The 23,882-nt window shown below is 37.2% G+C and overlaps 1 protein-coding gene across 2 annotated transcripts; it reads right to left on the minus strand.

Moving 5' to 3' along the window:
* On the minus strand, window positions 1-22,693 carry LOC101473094 (GRB2-associated-binding protein 1). 2 transcript variants are annotated; one of them, XM_076881005.1, is made up of 14 exons: window positions 22,084-22,693; window positions 15,745-15,814; window positions 13,028-13,156; window positions 11,882-12,047; window positions 10,784-10,976; window positions 8,516-9,195; window positions 6,236-6,318; window positions 5,991-6,100; window positions 4,905-5,194; window positions 4,473-4,544; window positions 2,924-3,020; window positions 2,332-2,461; window positions 1,913-2,047; window positions 1-1,624 (listed from the first exon to the last, which is right to left on the minus strand). In XM_076881005.1, the coding sequence occupies exons 2-14, from the start codon at window positions 15,760-15,762 to the stop codon at window positions 1,439-1,441; spliced, it is 2,289 nt and encodes a 762-aa protein (XP_076737120.1). In that variant the 5' UTR covers window positions 15,763-15,814; window positions 22,084-22,693; the 3' UTR covers window positions 1-1,438. The 2 variants fall into 2 exon arrangements, with proteins under 2 accessions (XP_076737120.1, XP_004570166.3); XM_004570109.3 differs by lacking the exon at window positions 15,745-15,814.
* Window positions 22,694-23,882: the final 1,189 nt, after the last annotated feature.

Here is a 23,882-nt window from a genome sequence, read left to right on the forward strand (position 1 = left end):
TGATGTATAGTGTTTATTCCATTCTTACTACGATCACATAAATCAGCATTAACAGATTATATCCATCATCTGGACAGACAGGATCTGACAGAAGGCTTCACATCGCGATGATGAATACACTGGAAAATAACTGTGTGTTAGTCACAAGGAAAACACAAACTTCCCGCCACGTTTATCACTCCCTCAGAGGAGCAAATCTAACTAATGCATGTCGTTAGGGAAACTTAACATAGACATACAAAATTAAAGTCACCAGAGATTTTTGGCTTAAAAAAATATCACAGCACAAAACAAGTCAAACAGTTTTTCTCAGTAGATTTAAAGCAAAACTGAAATCTTACTTATATTACGGTGCAGCAAAAACTACCCTGGAGAAATAAGTGATGTTGTCACCTGTTTTGAATAGAAGTAGATGAAGAAGTTCCAGTGCTCTAGAGAAGCAGCTGTTATATTCTTTTTTGCTTATGTAGGATCTGAGTAAGACTGCATTTCCTCATTGCCCTGCCTTCTATTCAAAGTGTGGTGTTTTCCATTCAGTAAAAACGGGCTTTCCAAAAACTCTGACAAGTCGACCTGTGGTTTTGAAAGGGGCAGTTTTGTGTCGAATCATCACCATCCTTTGACAGATCATTCGCGCATATTAATATGACATTGTGTTGCTTAACATACATTTCTATTTTTAGATTTTTTTATCTTCAAATGCCTGCTGGTGATTTAAACTCTAAAATTCAAAGAATATTTGCCTTTTCTAAGGGTTTCTACGCTGCCACTGAAAGTCATCTTAGAGAACAGGGTCATGTCCTTTATTTCTGCAAATGTGACTTTGATTTCTGGGTATTTGAAGGTTTTAATAACCAAGGAAAATTTTTCATTTTATATAAAATAACTAAATAATAAAATATGGTAGTGTGGTGTGGTTTTGTAGTGTGGAGAGGAAATAAAAAAAGGAACTGTTACTATAAACTACTGTACATTTTATATAATAACTTAGTTAAACTATCTGATATTCATGTTTTAATGACAACAGCTTTGTATGACTAACTGCAAGACCTGCCAATCAAGGCATTCACATCATCAACATACCTTTGTTAAAAAAAAAAAAAAATCCAGAGTAATCTGTTGTGTATTTAAGTGAAGTGGCTTCTAGCTGTGCTGAAACTTAAATATGAGCCCTATACGATATTTACCAGTGGGATGTATATCAGCTGATATACTGGGCTGTAGATGGTTCCTGCATGCCCCAAGCTCATTTTAACAGATCTGCCAAACAGTCTGAGGATGTGAATACTTTCCTAAGTAGATACTTGATATTAACGTAATGATTCTAAGATTATAACAGTCCATCAGTCACTTTGTCCACCAATGGATTGCAGTTATATTTATTCTTTTCCTGGATAAGAAGCACGTTTTGAACTTTGTGTGTGTGTTTGTGCGTTTTTCATAATTTATTCTTCTCCGTAGACATCCTCCCGGCATGCCGTGCTTCTCGCGTGCTCCTCAGGGCCTTGGTCCTTTTGGGGTCCACCACTGCATAGTCCACACGTGTACGCTGGCCTCGTGCTTGATCCTCGCCGTCTCCAGCGTGCTCACTGCCCCCGGTTAAACCTTCTCCAGTGCAGCGTTTCTGGTTGCACAGAAACACAATGAGAAAGATTTATATGATTTTTGGGAGTTTGGGGTTTTTGGGGTTTTTTAGATTATTTACTCGGAAAAACGAAAGTAATCCATTGGTGCCCTCTGGTGGTCAGACAAAATGATCACAGTCAAAATGTATTATTTATATCTGATGACAAATTATTAATTAAATAATGCATATGCTATATAGTATAACAGTAAAAGAAATAAAAGCACATTTAATTGAATGTTATGACTCATGTGGAATGACAGAGTGAAACAGCGAGAGATGGTTTACCTGTCTGCTTGGTGTTGATTGTCCAGTGTGGAGGTCAAGGTCCAGGTACTCCACCTGCTTGTCATCTCTGGCTCGTCGTAACACAGGGCTGTTGACTCCGCCCTCTGAAGCTCGGTGCATCATAAGTCTCAGAGACTGTAAACCGTAACGTAGAGAGTTTAGTAAAGGAGTTATGAAATCTAGAAGAAAGAAAAAAATGTTAAGACATGATAGAGAGATGGAAGGTACTCACAATCAGGTATTAGAATATATTTCAAAGAAAGAAGGGAAACAATGCCCCAAATAACAAAACATGAGCCAAATGTTTTCAATATAATAAGAATAAAAGATGAAGAAGAATAAATGGGGAAAAAGAAAGCAAGAATAGTTGGAACATTGTGAAAAAATGGAACAAAACAGGGGAGATGTGTGTGTTTTACCTGCTCGCCGGCACTGAAACTGAGGCTAGAGGTCATCATTGCAACATAGTTGTCATCTGGGTCATCGGAATCAGAGGACGGTGAAGAGCTGTGAGCAGAGCTCGGCGTGACCGTCCGACGACTGGAGGGTCTGTCACACAAACACATAAATATAAAATGAATCTTACATGATGATTTAAGATTAGGTAGTTTTTGCTTTTAAAGCAAAACTTCATCTCAATTTTGCTGACTTATAGATTGTTGGTCAGACAAATCAATCAATATTTATTCTATTGATGGCTGAGTAAAGAAAACTTTTACTTTGTAGTTTTTACTACAGAGTAACTACTTACTGTTAATTAGTATTTATATTTACTGATTCTACTCCATTCTTCTTTTATTAACTTAAATTACAACATCTTGCTGTTGTAAGATGATCTAAAAGTCCTTGTAGTAACCCTTAAGCACCACAGGGTGGCAGTAGATTGCTGCTCAGCTATTAACACATCCTTCCTCTCTCTTACTCTGAAAGCGTTCCAGGCAGTAAATTTGTGTTCTGTAGTTTTCTGTTGACCTTGCAGTAAACGTGATCATGTCACGCAAACAAACATACCCACGGGTGAAGGTCCGTGTTACAGGCGAGCGCACTGGAGGGGGGACTTCCTGCCAGTCCTGCTGCACTGAAGAGATGTCCAGAGGAGCTGGTTTTACTGGGTGACAAAAGATGGGGAGAAAAGGGCGGCTTTACTTATTACAGTTTGAAATAATGTAAGGCTTAGCTCAAATAGGGGCTGCTTGTTTTCAGGATATGAGAACAAGAAAACTGTATTTCCACTTGTCCTTCCTTTATATCTGTGATTAGAGCTGTTTAGTCAGCAGTAAAAAAAAAAGAGCATTGCATTGTTCATTTTAAGCCTCGAGTTTGAAAAATTTCACAGTTTAACATAAAAAAGTAAGACCTGAGGTCTGATTTTTTAAATATATTCATTGTCTTCCTCAGTTGCTGAGTCATTTCAAACCCCCTTTTTTTTCAGTTCAGCTGTTGAATTTGGGAGATTTGAGTGAAAACGTGTACTTCATTGTTTTATTGCTGTATTGACCAACTGAAAGCAGGCTGACGCAGACCTGCAGGCTGAGGAAAAAAAACAAAGACAGATTACTATCTAATGTGTGACCCAGCCAGCAGTCACATATATGACAAATTTGACAGAAATTTTGCTTTTATCTGGACAAACCACTCTTTGAAAACAACTAAAAACTGTAAACGGTGCCAAAGCATCCTTGTAATACTTTTAATGTTGGCTTTTAATGTTTATTATTGTAATTAAAAACAGAATAAAGTTTTTATAGGAAGTAAAATCAGGTGGGGGATTTTTCCTTGCGTGTCCAGAAACAGTTTCCTGACTGTGAAGACTTTAAAATTTAATGTGAACGTTTCTATAAGCAGCAGCTGGTTCGTGTCGCTGTGTGTGTGGCTGTCGTGCTCTTGTAGTGCAGGCTTGTTGAGCAAAGTGGGAGCAGGTGAATAATTAAAACAAAATGAAATGACATATATTGAGGGGGTGGGGGGGGAGAGAAAGAGTCACCACAGAGGAGAAACAGCCAAGTGTTTCAGGAACAGAAAGCTTAGGGTCAAAGTTTGAAAACTGTTTCATTTTATAAGTGGGTGTATTGTCTTCAAACCACAATTTAAAAGAAAAAAATCAGTTGTCAGCACAAACAACAAAATGTGATTTTACAGAACAAGACAAGCTGAGTAAAAGCAAAAAGAGGAATCATGAAGTGGGAAGTAATTACAAGAAGCTCTGATGGAAAGCCCCTTTCACCAGTGTTTTTCATGGCTTCTAAGGTTCAGATATTTTATTGCATTTACTTGCTTCAGTAGATGCATCAGCTTCTGCTGGTGTGATTACACCTGTACACTTTGAATCATTTTTTAAAGCTTCTTTTACGTCTTCCACCTCTGCTGGACTGTTCGCTGATCATGCAAAATGTTTACTTTTTGATGCTTAGCAAATATTTTATATCTAGAATTTTAAATATTTGGCAAAATTTTGATTTTTCTATTTGTTTTCATTATTATTCAGCCATATCATTTTAATATTGTCTTAAATATCAAGAGAAAACTAAGTGTTGATGTAAATGTGTGTTGTAGTTTGTACCTCTTGTTTTATTTGTCAGCTCCTCAGGAGTTTGGCTCTCATTTCTGTCCACCGGCTGATTGGCACAAACCCCTGCAGAGACACGCAACACCGCAAAACAGATGGCATTTACCAAAGAGTGCTGCAACAGCAACTCAGCTAATGCTACATTAATGCTTACTATGAACAGACAGAATCTGGTTTTTAAACTCTAGTTCATTTCCTTAGAAATATGCTTGTGGTTATTTAGGTGAATTTTACAAATCACCAAAATGCTTGAAAATACAAAATATTTTAAAGGGAACATTATTTAATTCAAGGTAAGGAGTTTTTCTTTTTTTTTCTTTTTTTTCTATTTTTTTACATCAAGGCTCTGTTACAGCTTCCAGCTCTCACAGTAGAATGATACTAAATTTAACACAAAACTTAATTTCCCACTAAGTTTCCGCTAACCTCTCCGTTGTGGTTTCAGGTTGCGGTGGATCGGAGGGGGCACGGCTTCTTGTTCGCCTCCAGCAGAAGTGTTCATGGTATTTCTCCTGAGCGGCGGAGTGAGAGGAGCAAGGGGAGTCAGGGCGGAGTTACGGAAACCCATGTGCGCAGGGGGAGGCACCTGCCTCCCGAGAGATGCCATGTCGGTCATGACAGTGGTGGGGTGTGTAGGAAATGAAGATGTCAGAGGGGTCATAGGGACGTAGTTGCCTTCTTGGAGCTGGGCAGAGGGGTCTGAGGGTGGAGGCACTCTGGAAGAAGAATAAAATTAATCAGAAATTAACGTTACTGAATTGTAAATTCCAATTTCAAATGTCCCAGATGTTCTTTTCATCACAGCATTGGCTGTCATTAGGTTTATCAAATCAATCAAATTTATTGTCACGTCACATTACTAGTACATTGGTACAGCACATGTGAGGGAAGTAGTTACTAATAGTTATAAGTAGTTCCTTACATGTGAGGTGATGTTAGCTTGTGTTTTAGTCCAAAGATTAAAGGTGCCTTTTGTAACAACTCTCTGAAAATTTTGATTGACATCAAGCCACCACCAGGGGTTAGTGTTTTATCAGCAGGTGTGTGTTTTTTTTTCAGTGTGTGTTTGCTTGGGAGGCTTTTATTTGTTAATAAAGACTGCTATTTAACAAAGCAGTCTTTATGACTTGCTTTGTTAAATAAAGGTTACATCAACTCCTTGCACCTTGAACTGTGTTCATCTTCATTTGATAGCTCTTCAACACAATACAAATATGTTTTTGAAATATTGTCATACCTGTATTTTTTTTCACATTAAGTTGTTTGTGTGTCTGTGCGTCTTTGATTGATAGTCTACTAAGGGCTCATGAACTATGTAAATGTGCCAGATTTGGCCAATTCATCCACTTGAGTACTACAAAGTAAGGGGCAGCCTATTAGAAGAAAGTGGAATTTCACGAAGTGGGATCTTAAAGAGAGAGGACCTAAAACAGCTTCATCATGCAGATGACAATTTGAGAGGCTGATTTTAAGAAAGAAATCTTTATTTTACGTGTCGTAATTCTTACAGACCTGGGTGCAACCGGTGGCTCAGAGGTGGCAGCGCTCATGGGAACATAATTTTCATCCACATCATCATCTTCAGAACAGACACTACCCAGAGGGACCATGCCTTTGTTAAACTGAGAAAGAATGGATCAAGAATGCAGGTTGTTTTTCATTGTAAAATTATAAATCCATGATAAAACAGAAAGAGATAAAAGATAGAATAGTCGTTCAAAGTTAACATTTATTTTATTTTGGAGGTTTCAACTTACAAAATAGCTGTTGAAGCTCTCACTGAAATCAAACATGCTTGCTCTGTCAGACAAAGACCGAGGGATGTAAAAAGAGTCGCTACCTGAAACAGAAAGTATTGAGACAAAATCCATGAGTAGCTCAATCCTCTGTTCAATGATAACAGACAAACTTGTTTTGGCTTTCTATTTATTTGTTTCTTGCTGTTTTTTTTTTGTTGTTTTTTTTGTTTTTTGTCTACAGATGTGAAAGTGAAAGTGATTTTCTTTCCAATGGCAAAGCTCTTCCAGTAAACTGCCAACTACTTGTATACCTTTGCAGATCGTAGACTTCTGCTGACACGCATTTACACAAACAGCATTTGTACAGTGGGTTTGACCAAATGTGAAACTGAATACGCATGGCGGGTAATCTAAGAAGGTGGGACAACCACATGCATGAAATAACAAGTCTGAGCTTGCATGAATCTATCTTAGATATACTTGAAAGCAGCTGTTTCTTTATGATGGAAACTTCATAGAACTGGAAAGAGAATGTGGATTAAAAAAAACAAAAGAAAAGAAATCTCCTTCTGCTGTTGTTGGGCAAAGTTCACGTTTGATTAATGAATCAAATTATGGAGCAATCATGCACAAACAGTTTCAGCTGTAACAATATAATCCCTCAGAACTGCTAGCTCTGCACAACAAAGCTTCTTAGCTCTGCATAATCTCCCTCAGGTACGAGGTTTAAAAATCAGATAGCAAACAGTGATTGCAGCCTCCTAAAATGATTTAGCATTGAACTGAGTACAACATTAATGTGCATGAACTTGTCTCTGAATATTACTAAGTAGGCACAGCTGGTACCAGAAGGTGTTCTCATGTGAACCAGTTTTCATTAGTTTGCACCTTTTGTGGGATTATTACTCTGAATCTGACACTTTGATGATTAAATTAATGACAAATGTAAAATGGTAAAAATGTTAGTGGTTGGTGTTTTAGAAGTGTAGAAAAAAAATGCTATCTCAATAAAATTCATGAAGAACAAGAACATTGTCTTCTGGTTTGAAAAATGAATCCAGTGACGTGCATTAAAGCTGCGTTATTTTTAATAACTAGCAGGGCAATTAGTGGTAAAACAGCCTGACTTGTTTGTTAAATTAAGGGAGGTCTATCTCTATCTCTCTGAATACAGCATTAAATTTATGTTCAACTGATGAAAAAAAAGCATGAGATCACAATCTTCCATAGGGTTTCAGTCATATCTACATCTCACTCCTCATATCAGGTTTCGAAACACCAAAAGCCTTCAAAGTAAGAGCCAGCAAATCCAGAAGTGACATCACAGTAACTTTGTTTAGAGCAACAAATTTTAAAACTGTTTAGTTTTAAAAGTCAGCTACAATAAAACATAATGAAACCTGGATCATTACAAGTTTGCATAATGGCAATTAAAACAAAAAGATCTGAAGAACCAACTGAGAATTACCATCCAACGCTGTCAGTCTCCAGATTCATAAAGTCTCTTTTACATCACAAGTTTCCTGCAGCAGCAATAAAACCTTAATGAACCTGCTGTGTAAAACCTATCCTGCTTTAAATTGCAGCCTAAGTTACATACAGCTGATTAATATCCACTAAACATGGTACACACGGTAAAGCATTTTGGCAGCTAAATCAATGCCTTACACTGGCACTGATTTATCTTTAGTTCTACAGCTAGAACTTATAGATTGGCTTAGCACAAGGACTATAAAATGTCAAAAACAGCGAGCCTGGTTGAATCCAAATGCAGCATGGAACACACCAGCCAGAAGGTCGACTTGTTTTGACAACAACTACATTTTTAGAGCTATTGTTATAGCCCGAACATGTGGATACCAGATAAGAGATAACTAGATCAAGACTTCTGCTGGTCACTATATAAGACTGAAGAAAAGAAATGTTCACATGAAAACTACCAGGTTCATTTTGTCTGTCTTTGGCTCTGTACAAAGATTAGGTACCCATGTGTAATCAATGCCAGCTCAAACTGACAGCTCAGTGGGACTCAGATTGCAGACAGACAGAAACATCTTCTCGTCTGTTATTTGCACATTATGTTTATTCATATTCAGGTGTTGTGTGTATTGACGTTAATCAAGAGGAAATAAAATGCATCAACTGGCATCTCAAAGGCTCCTTAAAGAACTCCCTAAATCTGATTTGTTGAATGTGTGAAAAATAAAAAATCTAATGAATGAAATGTTGGTTTTGGCATTGAAATCTGAAGGATTATTTGTTTGAATTATCAATGTCAGGACAGTATTGTCTCCTTACTTGTATGCATGCATCCTGGTGTAGTGACGGTGTTGCTCCTTGGCAGATGTCCTCCTCCATCCACACTCTCATCCCTCCTCTCTGGCTCTGAGGCAGTTCGGGGGAGTGTGGCAAGCTTTGAGCTTTCTCCTTGGGCTGCAATGCCAGGAGGTTTTGGTGGGCGCGGAGGAGGAGTAGGGGTGGAGGCATGAAGCTCTGCTTGGGTTAGGGAGTCCACACTAGGGGTAGAAGATGGGCGGCGAGGGGGCGGCGGTTGTGAAGTGCATACTGGACGTGGGATCTGGTAACCACTAGTGGTGGATGAGTGTGTGCTTGGATGCACATTGGAGTGCACATTATCACTGAGAGGTATTGCTACTGGACGAAGGTGAAAATCCAGGGAGTGCTTTCTGGGATGCGGAGAGGGGTGACAGCGGGGTCTGCCAGCTCGATTCTGGGAGTCAGGGGTTGTGCTGGCATCTAAAGACTGGCTGAGAGGGCTCGACATTGCAGTGACTGTCCAAGGGACCACTCTAAAGCCAGAAGAAGAGGAGGAAGAGGAGTAGGATGGATTTGGAAGGCTGCTGGGGAGGAGGGAAGGAGAGGAAGAAGAAGAAGAAGAGGAGGAGGTTGCAGAGGGAGGCGGGTAAAGGTTGTCATTGTAGTCAGTTTCAAGAGATGTGGATGACCCTAAAGGAGCCCTACAAAAAGAAAGAGAGAGATATCAACAAAAATACTTGAATAAAAAGAGTTTGTTTTTTCTTTTTTTTTTTCCTTATTAAGTTGTATAGTTTATCTGTTTATTTTGGTCAAAAACAAAGACGAATAAAATAGAAAGGTTTTCTTTGCATTACAATTATTGTTGATTTTTCCCATCATAGTCCACTCAAGGCTTTGGGTTCAAACCTCAACAACTAAACGTGTCTGGAAAGATCAAACATTTTCCAACTGAGGAGGAAAATAGGTTTTATTGTGCTGTTCTGAGGAACTCTCCCATGAAGTTTCATGAAGTCAACCTTTTCCGTGGGTGTGATCCAAGATAAATCTCAAATCCCCTTTCTTAGAGTCAACACGTCTGAACCTGTAACTCTGGTAGTTTCGCTGATTTATCTTCAGCTGGTTCTCTTTAGTCTGAACTGGAGTGGAACTGGAGTCAGAGTGGAAAAGTTTTTTTTGCATTTTTAGGATTTTGTTTTGAGCAATAATATGACTAAAACAAAAACTAACTAGATATATTAAACAAAGCTTGCAGATCTGACAGGCTGTCTTTTATAATTCTGTTTTCTATCATTGTGTTTTTATTAGTTTTGTTAGAGTTTAAGTATAGATTCTGGACTCATTTTGGCATTTTAACTCAGTTTTTACAGAAACTGCAAATCTTTCTATGAGGTTAAAATTTTAGCGAAATTCTAAAGGCTTCAGAAGACGTCTAAAGTTAATTCGCTGCTCTGTTACCTTAAATGATATTGCTAACAACAGGATTTATTAACACATTAGGAATTCTAAGTATACCTTCAAAGTTAAATAACTTAATTAATGCAAAAAGACTTCTGGGTGCATAGAAATCTATGGGAAAATGGCCATAAGATCCCTTAATCTATGACCTTCAGTAGTTTCCTGATGAGTTTAGTGTCTCGATCGTGAGTTTCAAGTGATACTGAATGGAAGATTAACTTGTAGATTATGGTCCTAATGCACTGAAGTAGAAAAGGATGATGAAGCTGGGAATTTTTTACTCAGTTATTGACAAGTCATTTCATGAGCAATGGCCCTCAATTGCACAATCATGTCCCCTCATACATTCGCGATGTCTAGTTAGAAAACCCTAACAATATTGTAATTGTATACATACAATATACTATATATACAATATCCATCAGGTTTGTTTCAAGTGTTCTGTATCTCGATTTTTCCATCCACTACATGTTGGAGATATTCCATCTATGACATGTTTGCTTATTTAATTAAAGTTAAATCTTCAGAAAAATATCTTTCTATGATATTTTAAAACTATCCTTAAAAGAGGATTAAATTGTTTACAGACAAATTCACCAGATAACCTTTACTAAGTAGTTGGAAATCATTTAGACTTAGGTGAAAAAAAAATCTGGCCGTAACCTATTGTAACTTAATCTATCTTAATTGAGATGTAGAGTTTAGCAGGCATGGATTAAGCCTGAACCTCCTAGAAAACATGTTTGGTCTAAGACTAAGCTGGGAAAATGAGCTTTAAGACATTAATGACTAGGCTTTTTTTGTCTTATTGTATCTTTGTGTTCATTTATTTACCTGATGTGACTCTGGCATTGTGATAACCACAGGTAATCCTCCTCTGAATTCCGGTCAGGCTCCATGTGCCGCACACTCACCGGGTCATATGGTGGTGGGACTAACCCTGTCATCGTAGAGATGGTGGTGGTGTGACTGACTGGGGTCATAGATGTTGCAGAGGTGGAGGAGGAGACAAGAGGTCTTTCTGGAACTGTACAATGAAAGAAAATAAATCAGCTAATTCAGGAATTAAAAACCTTATAGACAATCTGTTCAAAGGTCCCAAAGCTCAGCCAGTATTTGTCATGTCAGTTTATTAGGCACGCCACTTCAATACTTTTAATGCATATTTTACCAGCAGTTTGTTATTCTTCCTGTTGTGCTGAAGTGCATTTTATTGAAATGCTACCAATATATTTATCATTTATATGTTATATATTAACATACATTTGTTGATTATCTGAGCAAAACATTGGAAAACCTTAATAAACTGGAGTGTGGTGCAGTATTGATGATGCAAAAACTATATTGCATTACAATAGATGTTTAGTAAAGCGGTGACTTACTTCATGTGTGAATTTACAGAAGCTCTTTTACATGTTTTTTTCTATAACTTTAATCCTAAAGAGATCTATGTTAATTACAAAGAAACCATTGATTTTACAGTCAACATATGGAAAAAAAATAACTGATTTGTTGCATTGTATCATATCAAATTTATATCAAAAAATCAAATTTATATTTGTTATATCAAATTTATTCAGAATATGAAACCTCTGATAAAACATCCATCTATTATAAACACAAATAAGACTGTTTAACTCAAAGGATCCATTTCACGTGTGAACACAAAGTTCAAATGTACAAGGGCAAGCTGCTATAACAATATCATAATATTTATATTGTTTAAATGTATTGCTGTACAGGTCTGAGTCAATGGCAGCCACAATCGTGAAGGCATACTTGTCTACTTTTCTTTATGCATGTTCTCTCCTCCTCCTACTTTTCACACTGACTCAACCACAGCCCACGCAGGCAAACATCCACTTCAAATGCAAAACAAGAAAGGTACACGGAGCATTTTTCACTTGTCTAATAATTGGATATTTAGCATACCATCATCAGTAGGGTTGAAGCCACAGAGCAGGCAGATGGATGTCACCCAGCGGTTCATGTCCTCTTCAGACTCAGCCACCAAGTACCAGATCCTCTCTTCTGTCCTGAGGTCAAAAACAAAGCTGCTCTCTAGCTCCTTTTTTGTGAAAGAAAGGCCAGCATCCACCTGACGGAGAGGCAGAAATGGAGCAGACTTGTTACTGTCAAACAGTCAAGCAACCCTTAGGATTTATTAAGTGTAAGTGTTTACATAGTTGAGTATCTATGTACATGATATACATACATTCAATTGGCATTTAACAAACAAAAAGAATTTGAAAGAAAAAAAATAAATTATGAGATGTGATCATAAAGTTCCCTGTGTCTCTCAAAAAGTGAAAAATCATACCTAATTTAAATTTGGTCAACCTTCCCCTATGGGCCGTCGAGTCCCAACACACATGCTATGTTTGGATTGCATCTTAGAAGACACTCAGGCATGCGGATTTGTAATTTCAAACTTTCCCAAAAACAAAATATCACAGTCCGTGTCAAAGTAATTCAACCATTATGCTAATGATCACTGGCCCAACAGCAATTTTTAATCAAAGTGTCCCCAATGTCCAGACCTGAATTGATTGCACCAGGTCAGGAACACAACAATGATCTATTTTCTGACAATCCCAAGGTTGTGCGCCAAGAATTCGTCCCCTGTGGACAGACTATCAAAGTTCGACTTTACTGCAATGTTCCGATGTGTCAAAGGAAGATCATTCAGCAGAAACCACCTTAAATAAATCACATTTTATGCTGCACACAAGACATGTGTGGCCATGCCAACACAATCTTTTTAGTATTATTACCAAACCAATGTTAGTGTTGTGACTTTCACAGTGTGTGATTCGGTGTAATCTAATAATTAGTAGTTCTGTGCTACAAGTCTTGCACTGCTCAAAGAAAGAAACTTGAAAAGAAGATCAGTCAAAGTTGAAATAAGAGAAATTTTCTCTTTTCTCATAAAGAAAATTCAGGAACTGATTTTATTACCAAAATCTGTGTTGCCACACTCTCTCTTTATTTTGCAAATAAGATCATATTTACAAAAAAAAAATGTTTAAAGACATAAATCCAACATTAGGTGAGATAGTAATATATCTGTCATCTCACCTGTTCGCACAGATTCAGATTGATGTTCCTGATTGGCCGACGGGAATGCGGGTTCTTGTAGTATTGCAGAACGTCCGGCTCTCCACTCAGTCGACCGCTTCGCAGCACAAACCAGCGCCTCTTCCAGGCCTAGACAGAGTAAAAGATTTATTACTAAAAAAGGTTTTTATGTGTAAAAATAATCTCAGGACAAGATGCAAGCACTCAACCCCTGTGTGCCAACTGCTGAGATCTTTTTGAGACTTTTACTTTGGACTTTGAACTTCAGTCTTCTTCCTGAGTGAGTTATTGATTATATGAAGTTTTTTTTTTCTGTCCTTCTTCCGTTACACAAACTCATTAAACGCAATACTGTTGTCTTCCTCCATGTCCTAAGTTTTACACTTCAGTGAATTTGAATGCTAACTAAACATCACACACACGCCTACGTCCACTGAACTGCTAAATGTTTGACACTTGTCTCCGGTCGTTTGGCATCAGGTGTTGGGCATTACAGGTAGGGTCTATCTCCAACAAATGATCCACAGGAAGGCATCTCATACTTCAGACATGACTCACAACCAGTGCATTTGTGCCATTAGTGTGTAGGCAGAGTGTGAAAGAGAAGTCATGATATTTTTTTAAAGGTGTGAAGCAGAGCATAAATAAGGATTTAAATTTCATAACAGTACAGGGACACGTGAATGCACAGTTTCACATTCAGGGCTCAGGTTTTCAGTTTAAAGAAACCTGAGATTTTTCTTACAAAGGTTGAACAAATGCCATTTAAAACACAGGAACAAGTTTTATGCTTCTGTTTAAAAGGCTGAATACAGTATGTGTGTGTGTATGTTTTTGTGTTGGCCTGACAAGCTAAATCCATTCTTTCTGATCCTCATGAACTATTTCTCAACAAAATAAAATGGACTCCTCGGGCCTGAGCCTCAGCAGGAGTTTATGTGTTTGTGTGCTTGTTTGATCAAAGCGCACAGTAATGAATGGCAAAACACATTTCAACCTTTTTTTCTTCAAACCCAGACAGGAAAAGGAAATAGCTGAACAGGAAATGCCGGTGGGAGATGGCAGTATGAGCATGTGTTTATTGACTGTCTCCCTCGAGCTGTTTGATGATCTGCTGGGTGCTGGGGAGATAAAAGCAGCAACATGGCAGAACTAGTATGAAAATACTTTTTGATTCTTTCTAATTAAAGTAACAGGAACAAGCTGCAGCGGACTGGATCACTCACCAGCATGGCCTGAAAAATCCTTTTTAAGTGCCTGGTAACACAGGCTATTACTAGAATAAGTCATGATGGAGCAACCAGATTAAGAAACACACTAGTTTTAAAGGGATAAAAAGGTAATCAAATTTTAATGTTGTTATTATGCAATAAGTACTTCTTTTACAACCTGACATGCAAACTTCAACAAGTTCAACATTGTACGAAAGCGTTTGTTTGTCAAACTAAATTGGTGTTCAGTTTGGACTTGATTTTATGTACTGACTCATTGGGTTTATTTATGTTTTTAATTTAAAAGAATTAATATATTTAATAATATAATTATAATAAAATACAGTGATTTACGACCCTTAATAAACACTTGATCATTAGTTTCATGTGATTCTGAAAAAATAAAAAAAACGATTTTAGGCTTGTAAATTATGATCATTGGCCTTCAATTTTGTCAGGTGGTCCTGAGCACTTTTGAAGTCTTGTTAGAAAACCCATTTATTTTTGATGTACAGTCTATGGTTTTGTTATACAAGTTCATAACTTATTTTGCCTACCAAGTTATTGCATTTCTTTAGACTTTTTTATTTAAAACTTTGATTTAAAACTTTAATTAGAAGAAAAAACTCACTTCATTATTGTCTTCATATTCATGATTTTTTTTCAGTGGCCAAAAAGTGTGTTTGGTGTTTTGTTTTATTTTAAAGATGTGACTCTCAATAATCAGATACCAAAGTATCAAAAATACTATTCTTATTCCAGTTTGTGAAATACTGTTTTCTTTTTTAATTTTGCTTTGGATTTTTTCACTTGACATCACAGAAATGAATAAAAGTTTTCCTTTGGTATTATTGCCTTGACTCACTGACAATTTGATGTCCTGTAGTAATGGTTCTTTTTTGAAGGTTGGAAAAGTGAGCAGGTTGTTTGTCAACATGCATTTCTACTTATTGCGCTAGTATATCCTTGTACTTGTATGCCTACAAACACCCTCTTTTTTCTTGCATCCATTGGGTCAGCTGAACTTTGATTTACCCCACATCATGCCTGCCATGCAGTGACAGGTCTAGGGCATCATTCATTTTGCTTTCCTCTGTTCCACAGTACAAGAGATAAGACTGTCTCCATGTCTTTGTAAGGTTTTACAAATATGAGATTTTTTTCTTCTTAATAAAAGGAAATCTATCGTGCTCATTTCTAAGTTATTATTTTTTATTCTTGTACTCTAGAGTAGGTTTGCATGGTTCCAATCTCAAAACAATTCTTATTTATCCCTTCCTCTTTAAGCCAACTTTCTTCAGATTGGCTGCTGATCAGAAGAAGAAAAAAAAGCTTGAATGGCGGTGGGTGGGGCTTTTTGCTCACAGTCCCAGCTGTGTGGCTAACATGACCATATTAGGTATGCATGCTACTATGCTAAGGCTACTATACTAAGGCCAACGGTAGGAAAGTAACATGTCTAAGACCAACATTTAGAGCATTCTGAAACATCTGTTCTTCACTCACATAGATTACTTTCCACATTTGCTGATTTCACAATTTGGACAGTCCATTCATCGTCCTCTTAGTTGCTGATCTGATGAAAAAGATCAAATTTTAAGCACAATGGCAACCAATTATACATTTCCTCACATATTTTATTTATTTGGAACTGTACTTCTACTTTGCTATCATCACCAAGACAGTGGTCAGAATAGACACACTAACAAACAATTACTGATATTCTTTGTTCCAGTTTATACTTTTGCTCCTATATTTAAGATCCCAAGTGTAACCTCTATGGACAACATTTATTCTGAAACATTTATAGCATTACCTTTGATCTGTGTTTGTTGCCTATGTCCACTGTGCACAGTGCATTTCCTCTCTATCACCTACAGCTCCCATGCAGTGGCCTTATATCCACCTAAAGTAATAAAGATAACCTCTTTTCCTTTAACAGCTTCTTTCCTCCTCTCCTTTCATTTGGTTTCCTTCTTTGACCTTTGACCTCAGCAGGAAAAGGGCACAATGGATCTAAAATAACACTTCCTCCATCCTGTCTCCAAGCCAAAATTAACACCAGACCTGAATAACAATATTCCTGCTGTTCAGTTCCTCATCTTCTCATCTGTAATCCCTAATCTTCTCATTCCTTTTAGTGCTGAGCTCTCATAACTGCAAACATGTGACTTTAAAACACTTTCTGTTTGTTTGCAGTCACTTGCAGACAGTTTCATTTATGAAAAACTAAAAAAAAAAAAACCTGACTAAATTATTCTAAAATGCTTTATTTCAACGTAAACAAAATTTAGATGAATAATATTTTGAACATGGCTGTAAATGAATATGCTAAGATGCTAGGCTCCTCAGTTTCCTTCATAGATTTTAGAGGTTTTAAATGGAAACACATTGGCGTCCTTTTTTAAAATCTATCTAGCTTGGTGTCATTTGCCAAATTTTGGAGATGTCTGCTTTCTTTTAAATATAATAGAACTAAATTACATGTAAAACATCAGCAGCAGCACTTCTTACCACAAATCAGACCCAGTTCCTCAAAAATATATTTTAAAAAACTTCTAGAGAACAGTTTCATGAAGGAACTGTTTTCTTTCTCCTGAACTGCACCTTTTAACTGTATGACTGTACAGAAGGAAGTGTACATCTACAACCCACTAATAGAGGTCCTGGCTTATGATTCGTGTAACAGGATGTAAACACTGGTGGCCCCGCTTCCACGCACTGTCCCTTTCTATGATGCAATGTTAGTCAGCTTCAAGTTTTTTTTGACTGGCATATTTGACAAATTGTTTCTGAAAGTATTTGAATTTGATGTTTGGGGGGTAAACAGTTCATTTCAAGATACGATGAAATAAGATTATTTTGTGCTATGGAAGTGAAACAGTAGGTACCAGGATGGATCGATGACTTTGACCAATAGCAACTTCATTCTATTAGTTGTTCAGAATTTCCTCAGATGGTCTTTGAAGTGTCACGCTGGGAAGAAGTTAAGCTTAGATTGCAAAGGAAAACATTACAAGAGATAATTGGTGGTAATTTTCCTGTTTACGTTTGCTTTCTAATCCAGATAAATATGCCTTAACTGTATTTCAGTGTGGTCCTTTTCTTCAGTCACTGGCTTCGTTTTTTAGTGGTGCTTGTCACCCATGTCCAGTGTTGGGCAAGTTACTTTGAAAAAGTAATTAATTCTTAAAAAGAGTAACTGAGTTAGTAACTAAGTTACAAGATTCTAAAAGTAATTAATTACTTGAAAAGTAACTGTTACGTTACTTTAAAAAAAAATGTTTAGCCCTCTGGGGTCCAGGGTACAATTGGCCATTTTTAACTACTTTTGATTTTCCCTCCACATTTCACCCTTAAAAACTATTTACTTTGCCTTGTTTGGTATCATCCTTTTCAGCACAACCTCACATGTCTGAATTTACAGTTAAGTTTTCATTTTGACATACTGTATTAACACAACTGATCTAAAATCAGACAAAAAACATAAAATCTGAGCAGAAAAAGTTATATTTTTTTAGTGTAACAACCACAAACATGTTTAATGAATCATATTTCATAACTTTAAATGCAAATATAAATTGTCAATTTTAAAATCATATGCACAAGTTTTGCAAACAACAAAGTTATTTGCAGTCATTTACCTTTTACCTTGATTTTCTAAATAACCATTTCAAACTATTTACAGAACAACAGGCTGTTCTTCATTCAATAAGATGCCACACAAATTATTTGTGCCACTCCAAAACAATAATCTCTGTCCACAGCAGCAGGTGTATCACTCCTGTTTCTACCTGGAGACAGCAGTCGCCTCATTGTTCTGACACACAAACAAAACTATCCACAGCACTACACACTAACTACACAAGACAACACACTAACTACACAAGACAACACACTAACTACACAAGACAACACATTAACTACACAAGACAACACATTAACTACACACTGCAAACACACTAAACATCACAAATCTCTCAACATCTCAAGACTCGCTCTCTCTCTTTTTCTGCCGTCTTTCTCTCTCTCTCTCTCTCTCTCTCTCTCTCTCTCTCTCTCTCTCTCTCTCTCGCTCTCTCACCGTCACTCCTAAAACTTCCCCCTCTTCCTAAACAACCAAATGTCATGTTGCTATAGAACTCATGCGGTTGTTTTGTCCACTAGCTACACTTCTTATGCCAAAAAGAAATCGTCAACCTGAAAGTGATTGCCGTCCGCGGGAGCATGTGCAGCTGCTTAAAGCTGTAGCGTCCAGATTACTTTCAGCTACTTCCATGCAACTGATATAAGATGCGGTAAGCTGAACACAGCTTCAACCGTCTGTTTGTTGACAAATAGTAACGAGACCATACCGCATTTTCGTGTTAGTAACGGCAACGGCGTTGTAACGATAGAAATAGTAATTAGTTAGATTACTCGTTACTGAAAAAAGTGACTCCGTAACGCTGTTACTTGTAAGGCCGTTATTCCCATCACTGCCCATGTCATTCCCAGATCTCAATATTACTAGCAGAACCAACAAGGAGAAAAGAAAGAAATTAGAATTGCCCCAGAGAGCATGTCCTCAGCTAAGGTCAACGCCCCATCTCACAGCTGTAAACACAGTGATTCAGATCTGCTTCCAAATAAAACATTTCCTCCTTTGCCCATTTAAAGCCTAAAGTTTCATACACTGAACAAATGTTAGGTATAGGACCCAAATTAGAGTGAAACAGAATTAGCTTTTTTATGTGGCTTTGCTGTATTTCATTTAAGTCATAGGTTAAGAGTTTTTCAACTTGGAAAACTGAAATCATGAATAACTCTAGGGCTCTCGAGGTGAAATGTAACATTTCAGGTGCACCATGGCTGACTGACCTTGTAGCATCCAGCTGTGCATTAATCGGATGCAACCGTATAATGGAGTGGAATAAATGTCAAATATAAGAGCCATTCACACCAGCAATTTAGATAGATCATTGTATCCCATTATCCTACCGAGTGCCATAAATGCTACATACTTTACAGGCTGTGGCTAAGTAACGTTCAACTCTGTGGGTGCTGCTGAGTGGTGTTTGAGCATCTGTGGTGCTGGGACGCATGAAATCAGAGCTCTTCATTCAAACCTTTTCAAGGCAAGGTGTTGAACTTGTCTGTAGAGCACCATTGCTCTGATGGAGAGCAGGACTTTTGGAGGTATCCACACTGTGATACATATCCAAGAGAGGGCCTCTGCAGACCCAACTCTTTCTTCAACTGTGTTTGACCTTCTGTGTGTGTGTGTATGTGTAAAACATGTGTTATTGTACTCAAGGTTTCAAAATTTACGTCATCATTATCCCTGGTTTGCTTCCAGAGTGTGTGTTCGTTTGTGTGTGTGTGTGTGTGTAGCTGTGTGTGTGTCTGTGTACGTGTGTGTGTGTGTTCGTGTGTTTTCAAATCTTCTAAATCTTCAGGAAGGCCCTCATCGTCCAACCAGGCATAGCTGAGTGTAATTGGTTTATTACATAACGCACACACAGCTTTCAACAGAGCAGGGAGTGTGTGACGAAGTATACTCCATGAACTTTACCCACTATACATGAACACACACACACAAACTGTCTGCTTCTTCCATTATAGGGGACTGTGTGTGTTTGTGTGCTTAAGTGTAAGTGTGTTGATATTAGAGGCACAGCTGGCCATGCAGCGCTTCTTTGCACACATTTCATTGTATATACCATCATGACTGAATATATACACAGACTCAACAATGGTCTGTCTGTTTGGAGCAACTTTCTTTTTCTTGCCGTCTCGCCTCTCTGCGTCTTTGTCTCTTGTCTTCTTTTCCCTTTTCCTCCAGCTCTTCTTCTTTGATTCCAATGGATTTGCACGGTCTCCTTCATTTTAAACAAGCAGTAAGAAAGTGCAACTCCAGCACTCGACTTTCTTTGAAATCTGATTGTTCCCTCCTAAAAAATGTTCCCTGCTGCGATGGGTCTATCGACGTCAGCTAAGAAGAATATTGAAGTCTGCCTAATTAGTGCTGGCACAGTTTCTCTGTGCTTTTCCCCGGCCTTTTAGTGATGCTCTGCTTCAGCTATTTCTTCAGAGGGCCCGTGTTCTCACGTAAAAAGTTACTGGTTCAAATCTGGAAATTGTTCAGCTTTCCCTGAGCATATTCTGGTATTGAAGGCAGCTTCACTTCCTATCACTTTTTCTTCTGACCTATTTTATTATCCTTCACTTTCCGCTGCACACACACAAAGACAGAGGGGGGGGCAGGAGGAAAGGAAAACATGTGATAATAGGAGAGGAAGAGAGAGCACGAGAATGAAAGAGAAACACAGAGAAAGGCACACCAAACATTTTTTTTAGAAATGGAAAGAATAAAACATCAAGGGAAAATATGGAACGGAGAGATGAGATTAGCTCAACTCACTGGTAAGGCATGCCAAATATGTGGTGCATGCATGTGATCCTAACTGCCTAAGCTGCTTCTTTACTGGAATAAAGCAGCCTGTGGTGCAACTGGACACACCAACTTGCATGAATTCATGAATCCATCCTTCCACTTATTCTACATAGTGAAGGAGAATACAGGAAAAAACAAAACTGGTCCAAGTCTCTGGTATTCATTACAGGCACAGTGCCACGTTGTCAGGTTTGGGATTTGAAAAATGCTAAATAACATTTTTGTGGCTTACATGTAATTAGAAACAGTTGTTTCTTTTGACAGCAGCTAGAACTGTACACTTCGTTCATTTTGCATGTTTATCAGATTACAAGTTACATTGCAGCAATTTTGTAGCTCATCTTTAAGTTAGTTATGTTTCCAATGACAAGTTGTATAACAGTCAGTTTGTAGGGCTAATATATCAGCTAAGGATCAGCCTTGTTGACTGAGTTTTATCCGTTTTAAATAAACTTTATTAATACCAGTGGCTGGTATTTATCTGTGTCACATCTTTGTTTTTGTTTTTTCAAAGATAATGGGATTAATGATGAACATTGTTGGGTTTATTCATGTAACAATGTATGCATTTTACATAAATTTATAGAGAAAGGACTCAAAAATAAATTGTCTTACAATATAATACAAATACAAAACAGCTACAGATTTCACTTTAAGGATATTGACTGCTGTGCTAGCTGTAATTAAAAGTCTGCATATTTACTGAAATAAACAAACAGCTAGCTTGCACGCTAATATGCTAACTGTAGTAAAAATATTGTAGCTGTGCTAAAAATATAGCATACAATCAAGCTGTTTTTCTTTTTCTCTAGATTTAGCTTGTGTATTAGCTGTATTCTGAATGGGGTCAAATAAATAATGTCTGAATTCTCATTTTTTAGAAATAAAAATTCATCCATTCGTTTATTTTCTTAACTGCAAATCCAGTTCACGGTCATGGTGGTGATGGAGCCTATCTCAGCTGTCTTAATGTGAAGGATGGTGTAAACCATAGACAGTTTTGTAGAATTACAAATAATATTCTCTGTATTTTATAATGTGGTACTACAAAGTCAAGTAGCATTACAGTGTTGCTTCCTGTCTAGTTGACAGCTGTGTTAGGATGGATGTTTTTTATTGTTTTATAATCAAGAGTGTGTAACTGTAGGAAATGACTCACTGTGTAAACACTGATGAAACTGAGACAAATCTTTAAACTTAATTAAATGCTACAGAGACAAACCTCCATGAACAGTTGGTAATACTTCTGCAGTTGTACTCCTGATTAAAAATCTTTGTACAGCTTTAGGATACTTCATATATCCACACTGGACATCACAAAGATGAGTCATATATATATACAGAACATATGCACAGTTTTTTGTATGTTTAATTTTTTCAAGTGTTTCAAATTCAAATAAAATACTCACATAGCGCCTCAGTTTTTTCTCTGGGGGTGACTTTCTCAGCCACCCTTCACACACCACGTCCCCTGCTCCGCTCATCCCGATGCCAACAAATATGGCTCCAGCAGCGCTTCTTTAATTATCAATTAACCAATCAGATGGACCTCAGTTGATCAGGATGCCAGTAATGTGTCAAAGCAGGCAACCATTCAGTTGATCACCATGAATTTCCAACAGTCAAGTACATTTAACCAATCGAATGTCACATAGGTTCATTAGTCCTTTCAGTAAGTCTTCTTTTTTGTTAACAATGATCAAATCCAACCAGATTTGAGATCAGCTGCTTTGGCTTTAAATCGGTAAACAAGGCATCCAAGCTTCACACCAGTCTGAGATCCAGTCAGTTGATCTGTACATGTGCAGGTCAGGCTTCCACTTTGTCAATCATACTTTTAATAAGTTAAGGTTTCCAGTCTGTTTTTAAGTAAAATCCTGCTGTAATAAATCAGTTGAGCAGTTTCTATCCACACATGGAAGAGCTTCTGTTCACCCGTCGACGCCTGAGTCACACCTCCTTTTGAGAAAGCTTCAACTTCCCAGCAGTCTTCCCTCCCTCCTCCCTCCTTTCTCTCACTCTCTCGCTTTTTGTGGTTGTGCGATAACTGAACACAATGCCTCAGCTCGGACATTCCTGCTCTCCTCTCCACCCTCTTTTCCCTCCTCCTCCTCATCACTCCTCCCATTCTCCTCCTGCTCTGTGTAACAGGAAACTCCCCCTGTGGATATGGATGCAGTTTTTTTTGGAAAATGTGCGAGGGAAAAGGAAGATGTCTACTTTAATATAAAGTGAACATGGCATGGACATAAGTTGAATAAACTGATGGATAAATTAGATTTCTAAATATAATAAGCATGAGTATGGGTCTACTATGACAGACGAGACCTTTGATATCAACAAAAGAAAACGTGTTCAACAAAACAAGAAAAAAACATTTTTTCCTCCAACAGCATGTATTTGTTTCTTTTAAATTTCTACTTAAAAAAGATGCACACATTCAGTAACAGCTCAACAGCCATTATGAACAACCTTGGGGTCTATTGATGATTATATATTAATCCATGTACCTTGGTATCTCCAGGTATCTTGTGTGAAAGAGCACTCAAAGTTGTTTAAGGTTTATGCTCAACCCTAAGTTGATCAGTTTCCAGAATTCCAAGTACACTTGAAATTAAAGACTTCTTTAAAATATATTATATTGGTAAAAGAGAGGCTACAGCACCCTCCAGTGCTGAAAGACTCAAACCGTCTAAATACTAGATGAAGTCCACTTTCTTCAATTTCTTCTCTTGTGAAATTGTCAAAAGTAAAATTGTGTCATCAATAATAAATTAATACTAAATTAAATGTATTGATCAGTAAAATGACTATGTTAATTTCAATTCTCCACTTCAAGCCTTAAACATAAAAATCAGATTGAACCCCTAAATAACTTAAACTTAATGAACTTCTTCTATAGTTCAGTTTACATGGCTTGAATATTTCCTGAATTATACCTTAATTTTTTTTTATTCTTAAGTAATTATTTTTTTATAATTGAACTTTTTTCATATCAAAACGTACACATAAATTGATTTATTGTCAATATTATCTTTATATGTTGCTCATTTATTTATTCCTTTCTTATATTGCAGTTGAAGTACATGTATTATTTTTGTTAATAGTAATTTGACTGACATAAAAAAAACAAAAAAAAACAGAAGCTTTATATTTAAAAAAAAAATGGCACAGATAATTTTCCAAAAGTTGATTCTGTTCATCTGGA

Source organism: Maylandia zebra, linkage group LG3 (genome assembly GCF_041146795.1).
Source record: "Maylandia zebra isolate NMK-2024a linkage group LG3, Mzebra_GT3a, whole genome shotgun sequence".
NCBI lineage: Eukaryota > Metazoa > Chordata > Actinopteri > Cichliformes > Cichlidae > Maylandia > Maylandia zebra.

Coding starts and splice junctions, on each gene's coding strand:
- LOC101473094 (XM_004570109.3), bottom strand. CDS start 22,158: ATGAGCGGAGCAGGGGACGTGGTGTGTGAAGGGTGGCTGAGAAAGTCA. Junction 6,101..6,235: donor AGAGCTTCAACAGCTATTTT/GTAAGTTGAAAC, acceptor ATTCTTTCTCAG/TTTAACAAAGGCATGGTCCC. Junction 1,625..1,912: donor AATCAACACCAAGCAGACAG/GTAAACCATCTC, acceptor CTGTGCAACCAG/AAACGCTGCACTGGAGAAGG.